The 12,773-nt window shown below is 41.7% G+C and overlaps 2 protein-coding genes across 2 annotated transcripts in view; one reads left to right on the top strand and one right to left on the bottom strand.

Annotated features, from left to right (window-relative positions):
• mmp15b (matrix metallopeptidase 15b) overlaps positions 1-11,946 on the top strand; it is a 30,709-nt gene extending 18,763 nt beyond the window's left edge. Inside the window, exons 7-10 of the mRNA XM_079554710.1 lie at positions 2,673-2,811; positions 7,437-7,587; positions 8,949-9,067; positions 11,275-11,946. Of these exons, the coding sequence (XP_079410836.1) occupies positions 2,673-2,811; positions 7,437-7,587; positions 8,949-9,067; positions 11,275-11,786 (921 nt within the window). The 3' untranslated portion in view covers positions 11,787-11,946. The remainder of the gene's footprint in view (positions 1-2,672; positions 2,812-7,436; positions 7,588-8,948; positions 9,068-11,274) is intronic.
• phospho2 (phosphatase, orphan 2) overlaps positions 1-12,773 on the bottom strand; it is a 234,655-nt gene that overhangs the window by 140,171 nt on the left and 81,711 nt on the right. The gene's annotated exons all lie outside the window — the stretch shown is intronic.

The following is a 12,773-nucleotide window of genomic DNA, read 5'->3' on the forward strand; positions in this document are numbered from 1 at the left end:
GCTCCTGAGATTAAACGATGAAACATTATACTTTAAAACTGCTGGATAAAGGTGATTCATAGCTAGATTAGTCACTAGTGAATCAAACTGCATCAAGGTAATTTACATAATATCACATTTCTATGGCTAACTTCTAGCTTCGCTGCTAACCCTTTAGTCTAGACCTCGAGGATCATGCATTCTGAAAAGCAAATGACGCCTGTATTACATAATCAGCAATTCATATTTGCATTTCATATTTCAGCCTTCTCTCACTAAGAACAATTCAAGTGCAGAAGAAAAGAATGACCATTTTGGAACATGACCTCGAGAATTAACATTTGAGAGAAGCCTGAGAGAAAAAAAGAAATGCTAAACTAATCGAAAATCTTTTTGCATTTCTTACAATGTTGGATGGATCAGCAGGTTTTAAGACCGCATGAAGAAAGGAAATTTTGTTGACATAATATCCAGAGGTCGACTGATATATTGGGCCAATATTTGGGGATTTTACAATATCGGCCAATCTAGCACAGATTAAAGCCGATATCTCCTGGACCGAAAGTGATAGAGACTTCCCGTTTTTTTTGCATTGGAAGTCAGGGCTTTAAATTGAGTCCCCCTACAATTTCCTCGGCCTCAGGAGAACAGAGAAACATTGCAATGAAAATGGGTTAGCTACAAGTTTGTGAAATATAAGTTTCAGTAAACCTCAGTCAGTATGGACATGCTGCATTTTGAAGCACAGAACCTGGAGAATTCCAGTTTTAACCTCTGCAATTGTATTTTTGATCGCCGCACAAAATGCCGCAGCTAGCAACAGTATGCTAATGCTAATGCCAGCATGCTAACTAATAAAAGCTGGGACAGAAACTATGATTAAATCACCTAAAGTAATACAATAAACACTGCTGGAGTGGCCAAGTATTTATGTTTTTACAGGGTTATAGACCAGACATTTGGAATAATCGACCAAAAATATCTGTCAAAAATAACGGCTGAGCATATCTGCATCAGCCTATAAAAATCCCCAAATATTGGCATCGGCCTGAGAAAAATCCGGTCGACTTCTAATGATATCCTAAAAACATATTTTCTAATTGTGACCATTTAAACTGTGATTTCTGTTCAAATACCATTCATTTTGCTGCTCCAGTTGAAGCATTGCTGTATCAAAAGCCTGAGATGGACACACCCACCTCGCTCTGTAAATAGTTTGACTGTAATTGTGCCTGCCTGCGATCAGTAGCTTAGATCTGTCCAGCTGTCCGGACGTGCACATGGCCAGAGAATTACATTTGTGCTCTTGGGTTTCATGTCAGCCTGTAACATCTCTATTCTCGGGTTTTTCCCCCCTCGGGTGCAGCCTGAACGAAGTCTGGAAAGCATTTATCATCATATCACTAAAATTACATTACTGCCTTCATGCGCAAGTTCTTACAGATGTCATTAACCAGCTTTAGAAATCAAGTAAAGCCCCGCATGTGCAATGGGCTGTTTAATATGAACACGTCAGCCGAGCAGAAAGACTTTGAACGGGTTCACGATTGCAATCTTGGCATTTGCGGACTGCTTTATTCTTGCGCGGATAAATCACTTGTTAATTTGGAAGCGAATCCCACCCTCTGCTTTGTACGCCGCACTTTGGACAGGCTTTTGAGAGCCAATAACGCCACTTCATAGCGAGGGCGAGGAGAAGAAAAAGGCCTCGGCGAGGAAATCATTTGAAAGATGTCTCAGCAGTTCGCACAAGAGCTCACGCAGAGTTTTCTTCAATCTCCCGCTGCGAGATGAGTTCTCCAGACAACTAATATGGCCAGTCCCACTTTAATCTGCTCAATGCAAGAGGGGAGCGTCGGACCACACAAATCGAAATGCCTGTATTCTTTCCACTTCATCCCCGTAGTCAAGCCGGATGAGTCGTGTTCCGTTCTGTGCCGCCCCATGCTGCTGACTGACTGCCAGTTTGCCCGGCGCGAAGGACAAAACTGCCCAAGCTTGCCAAATAAGAAGTAGCATTTTACGGTTACATTGTCCAGGACGAGAAGGGCCACTGACTCACTGCTTCTGAATGAGTGCGGTGTAAATCTGTCGACCGGCAAAGACAAGAGCAATCACTGCGCTGCATGGATATGTCTCTCAATGCTCTCGTGGTAATATGAGACTGTGATTTGAAAGGAGTATTGGTTTTGTTGGATGGTATCTTGTACTTACACACTAGTCTTTAAACTAGGACTGGGCAATATGGAAAAATAAATAATCAAGATATTTTTTCTCATACTTATCGATCTCGATTTTCGATTCCATCCAAAACCAGGAGCCGTTTCTGCTAAAGAAATGTCTGTAAACCTGACGATTGTAAAGTCCCATGACGATCATTGAGATTGACCAAAGTAGAGATTGCGATTTCGATTCATTTCCCAGCCTTATTTTGAACAATACACATTTAAATCTAGACAAACAAAGACAGTGCTGTTTTTGAGTTGCGTTAAGAAGAACCCCTGCTTTTCCGCTCCTTTACTTCTTGTTCATATTCTGCAGCAGTAATGGGTTTTGGGTTCACGGCTGTAAATTTGACTGCTGAAGCCACATTTACCCTTCTCTGTTTGTTAGTGTCTTGTTGTGAATGTGCTACTATATGCTATATTGTGCAAAACGCATCCCTCTCAGTCTCCTTTCCCCTCCCCTCTCAGGGCCGTTGGTTCTGGCGGGTTCGCAGAAACCGGGTCCTGGACAACTACCCCATGCCCATCGGCCACTTCTGGAGGGGTCTGCCCGGAGATATAGACGCTGCCTATGAGAGACACGACGGAAAGTTTGTCTTCTTCAAAGGTGAGTGTTCATTATTGCAACATTTCATTCATTTTTGTCAATTGTCTTTTCTTTCCCCCATCAACGGTGTGAAAGAAGCATCATTTTGATTCACTGTATGTGCTTTACATGTAGCAGAATTGACAACAAAGCTGGTTAGATTGAATTATTTTGCTCACGCTATCGCAATGGAAAACGTGGGACAGTTCATTGAATATGTACATTTTGGTGGCCGTATGGGAGACAGTTTAATTAAGACTTTTGAGGAAACCGAAAAGCTTTGCGTTGCATATTGTTGCTAATGGGGCCATTAAAATTTGCCAGGAAAGCTTTTTCCAGGGTAAAGGGTGTAAGAGCTGGTCTGTGGGAAACAAAAGAAAGCTGCATATTGGAAAGTAGCGTGGTTTATCATATCTCTTTTCGCAAAGTAGTTAGTTAGTTAGTTAGTAAAATCGGAAGAATAGAATATATTGAAACAGGAGTTTTAAATTCGTGCATTCTTGATTATTTTGGATTTTTATTGGCTGATGCCGATATGCATGGCCGATATTTTTGACCGATATTGATAATCCTATAAAAACATCAATACTTGGTCTCTCCTGCAGTGGCCGATTTTATTTTACTACTTTAGGTGATTCAATCATAGTTTCTGTCCCAGCCTTGATTAGTTGCCGTTAGCATTAAGATCATGGCGTTAGTATTACCATTCTTCCATTAGCATTAGCATGTTCTTGCTCATAAATACAACTGAGGTTATACTAACTCAGCGATTGAATTCTTGATGTTATGTGCTTCAAAATGAGGTGCAGCATGTCTATATTGACTGGGGTTTAGTTGGTGAATCTTGTGTTAAACAAACTTTTAGCCAACCAATGTTTCCCTGAGGCATAGGAAGTTGTGGGAGGACTCGTTTTAAGGCCCTCATTTTGCTTTTCCCAATACAAGAAACGGGAAGTCTCTAGCATGTTCGGTCCCGGAGATACTGACTACTAGATACTGAGATACTACAAGGTTATACACGCACAAATATCAACTTTTTTTTTTCACATAAAAAGCTGCATACTGCACCATTAAAACATTTTTTTACATAACAGTTTTACAACAGTTTCTCTTTCTACGTAGCAACATCTATGTAGCTTTAGACTATATATTGTTTTGAATAGAAGTTTTCAATATCTACTTTGGACGCTACATGGAAATTCTTAGCCCTTTTCAGCTGAGATAGCAGATTTGACAAAGACGACTAGTGTTTAGATTTCCTGTCCAGGGAATCCTCACTATTTACTCAGCTCTGCCAGGACAGAGCCGTAGTTGGATTGGGAGGCCTCGACGATGGGACATGTATAGAGAGTCAGTGTCTACATGTGCGCACGGTCTTCTGTTTAAGGTAAAATATGCTCTTCCCTTTATCTTTATAGGGAAGATATAGTTTGATAGAGCAGTTTAAGGCCTAGACGGCTTTAAGGACTCATCCACCATCTGTGTCTTTCCTTGAAGTTATATTGCTCGGCGTCTTATAGGAGCGAGCGTGAGCCCTTTTTCATATCTCCCAGATAATTTCAGGTGTCCATATTCCCCCACCTCTTAAAGAAAGCGGGGCCACGTAATGTATTCGACATGCCAAGCGTAAATCCGTTTTAGTGCGCCTCATTATTTATACTCTGTCAGTGAGAGCAGCTTGTCTTTTACAACGCTGGATAAAGTTGTTGCTGTTGAACGCACTCAGCCTTTGATGCAGTTCGGGCCCAGGCTCCGGGCAGCTGGAGATGATGGGTGGGTATGATGTCATCTCTAAGCCTCTCAGTGCGACACTTGGCCGCGCGCCATTTGTGAATAAAGAGAGGAACAAGTGAGTGCGAGGGGAAGTAATGCCATAGCACACAAGAAGCAGAGTGCCATTTGCTAATATTTCGTTAGCCTCATTGCATGATTATCTAAGTCGGATTTTAAGGGCTTGGAGAAGATGATATAAAAGCAAGCCTCATTTTGGTTCAAAAAACGTTTTGAAGCGAATAGACTGACTTTTTCACAGCAGATTGGTTAGTAATTAGTTAGTTTACTCATTTACATTTCCTTGAGTAAAGTAGGCTACACTTTTTAGAGAAGTTATATCAGAATTGAAGAGATGCTTTTTTTTTAATTCAATATTATTTTTTATTTTTATTGCACTGTCCATCATAGACAGAGCAGCTCATGTCTAAAAGCTCCTCAATGCCCGTGCTTTATCCATTTATCTATTTTTATTTAACAATAGTATTGAGATGGTTACTTATTATTGCAGCTAAAGGGTCTCTTTTCGCCTTTACTTCAGCTCCGTGTGGATTTTCTCGTGTGTTTATAGCAACCTGGCCAGTAGCTACAGCATTTTCATTGTTTTGCTGCAGCTCATTTTCGTTCAGTGTGGATTATTGGATATTGCTGTATCTCTGTATTTTGGTTTTTCTGAGTACTTTTTGGTCGCTGGGTTAGTTTTTCCGATGAATCAGCCCCTGGGCATAAAGCGGCGTAAGAATCGCCAGAACTGTTAGCTGTGAGTTAGCGGCTAGTTTAGCAACATTAGCCTGTATCTTGTAAATACTGCAGACTCTACACTGCAGCACTAACAACATTTAGCTCTGGTTAAATCCAGCACAGACTCTGATTTAGGGAGTGTAGTCTGTATTAAAGTCAGCTCTATGTGGAATATTGTATTTCTACTAAAGAATTCTCCAGTTTGTTGCTATTTTCTCTCAGCTGAGAGGTGCACCCCATAGGAGCGGAAGCCACACGTTAAGTGGTGGTTTCTGGTATCAGGACCTCATGAATGAGTACGAGTATGAGTACAAATATGTGGTATCGGCCCAATACCTGATACTGGAATCGGTGCAACCCTACTTTGAATTTTAAATTTTAACAGATTTCATTGCATGTGTAAGAGAAATTTGATACAATAATTTTTCGTAATGAATAATGTGTCAATGGACGACTTACTTCCCTTGTTTGTACCATGAAACCACTCCAACACCACCGCAGGCCCACAGATGCTGGTCTAGTCTGCATCCACGCACAACCAATAAAAAGACAAAGCTGTAAAAGAAGTAAGTAGTTTCAATATGCACGCAAATGTAAATTGGCAATTTGTGTATGCAAATGTGCACAGTTTTAGAAATGTTAAGGCGTTTGGTCGTGATGCACAATTAACTGCAATCGAATAATCAAATAAGCTTCCATTTGGGCAATATCCTTTGTCTCCACTTACATTCAACAATGCGTAAAACCACATTAAAAATAAGCAGGAATAATTTCATCTTCTATCTAGTATTAAGGGTTCCATTTTTTTAATGTACCCTGAGAACTGAATCTGTATTATTAAACATAAAATGGTAACTCTTTATTTACACTACTCTTGATACATTGTACCTGCCAAATTTAGTACAAGGTAATGTGCTATTTAAAAATCTGCAATAACTCGTTACTCATACCTATGTGTTGGATACATGATGGAATAATATATTCTGGATGGAGGCACATAATGTTACAAGATCTTGCTAAATTTTCTTTGGTGCAATGTATCAAGGCAGTGTAAAATAAATTGTAACCCATTAAACATACATTTTTATGTTACTTGACAGAAACACTGTAATTAAGCGTGCCGTACACCCATAAGTTGAGGTTAGTAAAGTAGTTGAGCAGAGTTCTAAGTGGAAAAATAAGACAAGACCTACCCAAAAGGCAAAACATTGTATGGATCCACAAGGAAAACTGCTGTAATGTTAAACCAACAGATTTTAAAACGGCCATTGGTATAACATTACACTAACCTGGAAACAGTTTATATCAGTTGTAATAATAGTGACAGAAACCATTCATTTTAACCATTCAGTTTTCAAAAAAGTCACACAGCAGGAAAGAATCAAACCTCGAGGTCACACAACCGAGCAGCCAGAGGCGGAAAGTCGTGGGGATTTTCAACGCGGGGAGATCACGCAGCGGGATCCCTGAGAAGCATTGCGTCAACCCCCTGCTCCCTCCAGACGCTGATTGCGGAGCTTTCCTTTTAAACATGGAGCAAAAGGTCCGGAGAGGTGGGCGGATGGATAAAATGGGTGGGGGATCGGGGGGGAGGGATAGGAGGCTGAATGCCAAAAAAACCCCCCAAAAAACTGAGATGTAATTGCGCCAGAAAGAGCGGAGTCAAACACACACAACAATAAAACTTTTCCTTCACGAGAATTCTGCTCAAGTCTGACATAACACAAGCCGCCGCTAATAGCTCATTACGCGCCCAAACCCCAAGTCCACAAGCAATGAAGCCGCACTCATTTCTGCTGGCTTTCTTTATTGCTGCCGGCCAACAAATCCTAATTGCATCGGTATAATTTACAAGTGTGTGTAAACGCCGGTCGGGTTTTTCGATGATTGTTCTGATTATTGTTCATTCCCTCCTAAAATCATTTATTATTTTCATGCCAGAGAAATATGTGTGTCTGTTATTGTTTATAGCCTCATTCCCTAGTCGGTAAAGGCCCTTATATGCATTTGGGTGTGAGAGGGTCATGTTGCTAACACTCTCCACAGTCCTCCTTTGGGAGAATGAGCAGAACAAGGGGGACGTCCCAGCCTGCACAGCATAAAGGAGCCTAACAAGTGCTATGTTCTCTCAACAGGGAATAGATACTGGGTGTTCAGGGAGGCCAACCTGGAGCCGGGCTACCCACAGGAGCTGGTCCACTACGGTCGAGACATTCCATACGACAGAATAGATGCGGCGATCTGGTGGGAGCCATCGGGCTACACTTACTTCTTCCAAGGAGAAAGGTAGCTACGCCACAAAGATCAACCTTCACAAACCCAGATGAAGACCGCTACAGGTCGGAACGTGACCCTGGTTCAACAAAGGAGTTTTATGTAATCATCAGAGGGCCTCGGACTTTCCATTGTCCTCCGTGAACTCTTTGCTTCACCTCTCCATCAGCCTTTTCCTGCTTTTCCACCTGATTGTTGTGAAGCACTCCCCTTCGTCCTACTTTGCAAAGCTCAACCCTTAACCCATAGATGTTAATTCTATTAATAATAAGATTTTGATTTGTGTTGCGCCCCAACAGCATAGTTCAGGGGTCACCAACCTTATTTCAGCTGAGGGCTACTTTAAGAGCATTAAGTTGTTCGAGGGCTACCAGTTAAAAACAAATCGTAAAGACTTTAACGTACACCATTCACCTTTAGGATATTGACCCCATATTATATTAACAAAAACTTTATTTTAAACTCATACTGAGTCACAAGAACAGAAATAACTGTAATTTTAAGAATTAGATTCAAGAAAATGAAGTGTTTTACAGTTTAGAAAAAGTCCCAAGGGCTACTGGACATGCCCCAAAGGGCCCCTGGGTGCCCGCGGGCACCACGTTGGTGACCCCTGGCATAGTTGGTAAGGCTGCTGCACAATCTTATGGCACTAGCACTTTGGGTGCAAGTCCCAGCTCCAACATTTTGCTGATTGTCTCTCCCCACTTTTCACTCCCTTTCACCCTCCACTGTCCTGTCTGATAAAACCTACAGTTTGAATGACAACATTTAAATGAAAATGCATTGGACTATAGTAAAAAGAGATTGAGAATTATGTGTATTTGAGGTATTTGTTTGTGTAGTAACGATAGCTTGGGCAGCAAAATGGCTCAGTTTAACAAAGGCCATTGTACAATGGAAGCAGAAAAGGTCACGTCATTATTTATGGTTGCCGTAACTGGAGACTTTTTTTCCCAACAAAAGCCATTAGCTGTGATGGCGTAGACTTGGAAAAAACCTCTCGAAGTTACAGTACTTGAGAAATTCAAAGGTGAATTTATATTAGACTTGTACACATAGAACCTGAGTCTGAAATACACATGTTTTTTATGCCTTGAACAGTTAACACTGATGAGTAATATTTGCACTGCTATGAAACCAAAAGAACTCCTCCATGCTCGATCCATAGAGGCATAAATGTAGGCAAACCAGAGAGCGTGGAAACAAACAGTAAGCAAACTCTAACTCGGTACGAATTGATCAGTCGCAACTTTTTATTATTCTGTAGGGATGCAGAGCAGCTTCGTGCATGAGGAGTGATGACATTGTGTTGTGAGCTTTAGAAAGCTAATAAACTTAACCAAGCGTCTCTCCCCCGCTTCTCCCCACAGGTACTGGCGTTTCAACGAGCAGAGCCGCTCAGCTGACAGCGGCTACCCGAAACCAATCAGCGTGTGGGGATCGTCAGTGCCTCCCTCTCCCAAGGGGGCCTTCCTCAGCGATGATGGAGGTGAGCCGTGATGTGCACCGGGCTTTCAGTTTTATGGAGTTATCAAAGAAATAAAGGGAGGGGGTCGGGACAGGCAGATATGCAGGATGAAAGAAAGGGTGCGGGTGTGGCGTTTCACTCATCGGGGGAATTGGGGATGCAGCGTCGAAGATGGATATGTGAAGGGAGAGATGTTAAACAGAAGAGCTGCTCTGTTTTCATAAGAGTTTCTGAGAGTTTTCATCAGATATCAGACTCCGTTCCCTTATGCTGTTGCCATGGGGCTGTAAACCGGCTGGAAATTATATTGAGGTTTTAAATGTCACAATAATGAAGGAAATATGAGTTGATGAGACACAACCAGAAAGTCTCTATTTGCGCAGACGGAATATTGATTGCGGGAAGACAATTGCATTTCGACGATCAAATGACTCTGGTAAGGTTTTGGGGTAGACGGAATGAGAATATAATTTTCGTGAGCGCTGCTGCTTGGAATAGTTTTATTTCAATCTCTTCCTTTTGTGACTGGAATTTTTATATTGTTATCTTTTGTGTTTCATTCATCTTTAAAGCATTTGTTTTAGGGATTTTTTTTCAGTAAGGCTGACATTCAGTTATCCATCCTGAGTAAAGAAAAGAAAATCATTTCATGTAGTTATTACAAAAAAAAAAACACAACTGATAATATGTCAGTGAAGTTTCCGAAGGAAAAATCACATTCGTTTTTCATTTAAGCTTTTCAGAAAAGGAGATACTGTATGTTAGGAGTTTACAATAATGATGGAAGTTAAAGGCCAGATACTAGATTTTTTTTCTTTTTTAACATTTGATTTCTTAATATAGAACCTGCAGTTATGCGTAAGACCTGACGTGGCAGTAGTGAGTATAAAAATGACCAACTTGTATCTAGTCCCTTTAAGCAGCGATAAAAAGAGAGAAGTTACATTATTACCTCCTGAGCTGCAGGGACAGACCAGATCCACATCAGGACACCGTTTTCTTTCAGCTAAACTTTTCTAAACACACTGCGCTGTTCGACAAAGTGAAATTGGTCATAATGAGAGCGCTCACTCTGTCACTAAAAATTTACTGTAACTGTTCCAAAAATGACTAATGCAGAGTTAGCGCTCACTTTATCCACAAACAATCATTGATCCCAAACGGCTCCAGTGCAGCCATTTAGGGCAGCTGGAGTTTAGTAACAACAGCATGTAACTTCAGGCTCTGCTGCATGGGGCTTTCGCTAAAGGTAAATAGCCGATATGTTTCTAGTTGCTACTGCTATGTTGTTAGTGCCTTTTTCTTTGTCTAAGAGCTCTAGTTTCTTATTCAGTCCTGGTTTAGTCCTGGTTTTTAAACTTTTTACTGTAAGTCCTGGTTTAGTCCTGGCTCTGTCATCTTTAATAATGACTAAAGTGATAGTAAGTTATAGCTTTGCTTCGCTTTAAGAAAACATCTGCATTTGCGCTGAAGCTGCTCATGAGTTCAGTTTTTTTTAGACTCACTGCGGATCATTTATTGACATTCCGAGAGAAAAAGCACCGAAAAAATAAAGTTTTATGATACCGCCCACCGGAGCTTTTCGGTCGGTACCAAGTAGGTACCGTTTAACGGTACCCAGCCCTATGCACAAGTGGGCTAGTTTTTGTTTTTGACAGTGCCGTGACAGTAATGCTCCATAAAAACAAATTTGTGATGTTAGAAATGTGTTTGGTTTGGGGTTGAAACATTGGAATGGGTTTGGACCACATCTAACAGTTTAAACTTTACTCGCACATTCTTTGATTGATTGTTTAAAAAAAATAGCTACCGGATCATTTTTCAGCGTTTTGGTAACTACTGCACATAAAAAAATCAAATTTTATTAAGAACATTTATCTGAAACTTTATAAACTGTAAAATAATCAAAGCATCTTTCATACTTTATATTTCATACTTTCTGAAGTATTTCATATTTTCTTTCATTTAAAATATCCATGCTATGGTCAGTAGCTAATTAGCCTCTGTCATGCTTTCACACTCTTAAAATTGGATTTCTTTCCCCAAAAGTCTACTGGAAAAATTAATGAGATTTTTACCTCCAGAGTCAGGGTGGATTATGAGGTGGGCAAGACAGGGATTTGAGCTCCATTTTTCTACCACTGCTGATTTTGAATGTCAAATAACCAGTTGCTGACAGATGAGTTTATGTCATGTTACGTGTTTTGATCATTTTCCTCCTTCTTCAGCTTACACCTACTTCTACAAGGGCTCCAAGTACTGGAAGTTCGACAACCACCGCATGAAGAGCGAGCCGGGCTTCCCCAAGTCCATCCTGCGGGACTTCATGGGCTGCAGCGTGGACCTGGACCCGGACCGGACCACGGACACGGACGACGCGGGCCGCAAATACCCCGACGTCAACCGGCCGCCCTTCAACCCCGACGCGGGCCGGGACGGGGACAAGGGCAAGGACCGGGACAGGACGGGAGACAAGGACAAAGACAAGGAGACGGGAAAAGATAAGGATAGGGAGGAAGAGGGGCGGGAGGGGCGCGAGGAGGAGACCAACGAGGTGGACGTGGTTTTGAAAGTGGACGACAGCGAGGAGCGGACCATGAACATCCTAATGGTGACTATCCCGCTGGTTCTGGTGCTATGTATCCTCGGACTGATCTACGCCATTATCAATACACTCCAGAGCAAAGGGGCGCCGCGGCTCCTTGTGCACTGCAAACGCTCGCTACAGGACTGGGTCTGACCTATGACCCCTTCATGGACTTAGAAAGGTGCAGTTTTTCTTTTTTTTTTGTAAATGTGGTTTCATGAGCTACTTTGAAAGAGGTAATATCATCTTAATTTGTGAGTCTACAAGCATGAGATGCAGGAAAGGGATAGAAATTTACTACAAATTGACTACATTTTTTTGTTATACGGGTTCCATTCTTACCTGTGCTTAGACGAGTTGATACGTACCTGTCTGGCCTTTGTGCGTGCCCGGGGAAGAGCGTGGTAGCTTCCAACTTCACCCCCGCTTGGAGCTATAGGAATACATTGGAAGAGGCCAAATGTTAACAACATCTTTGGTCGTTTTGCGTGACTGAGGGCACGCACAAAGACCAGGCAGGTACGCATCAACTCGTCTAAGCTCAGGCAAGAACATATCTCAGTTTGTAAAAATGGTGGCCTGTTCCTTTAATATAGAAGCTGCAGTTACGCGTAAGACCTGAGGTGGCAGTAGTGAGTATAAAATGACCAACTTGCATCCAGTCCCTTTAATATCCCTGGCAGTTGACTCGAAAATCATTGTTGCATTTACTCATTGTTGCGGCTTCGTTTGATGTGAGGAAAATATTGTAAAGCATCCTGATTTTAACTTGAGTAGCTCCCGAAAAGTCGTTACGTATTCCCCGTGTACCGTAGGGTGAGATGCAACTCTGTAAGTAGCTCATTTAGCCACATTTACAAAGCTTTGCCCTCAAATGAAAATGGCCGCCCACCCGACACACGTCTCGTCGACTCAGACTCAATCCCAGTGGTCCACACCAGTTTCTGCTCAGTGGCTAAACATTTCATAAACGTGGGAGCTGATCCAAGCAAATACCAAATCAGAAAGAGAAGGACTTTACACACACACACATATACAAACACACACACACACACTCTCTCTCACCTCTCATTTCCCATGGTGCTCTACAACACAAAGACTGTAGACTATTTATATGAGAGAAGTTTGCACATGTTTTTT

Source organism: Gobius niger, assembly GCF_951799975.1.
Source record: "Gobius niger genome assembly, chromosome: 4".
Taxonomy (NCBI): Eukaryota; Metazoa; Chordata; class Actinopteri; order Gobiiformes; family Gobiidae; genus Gobius; species Gobius niger.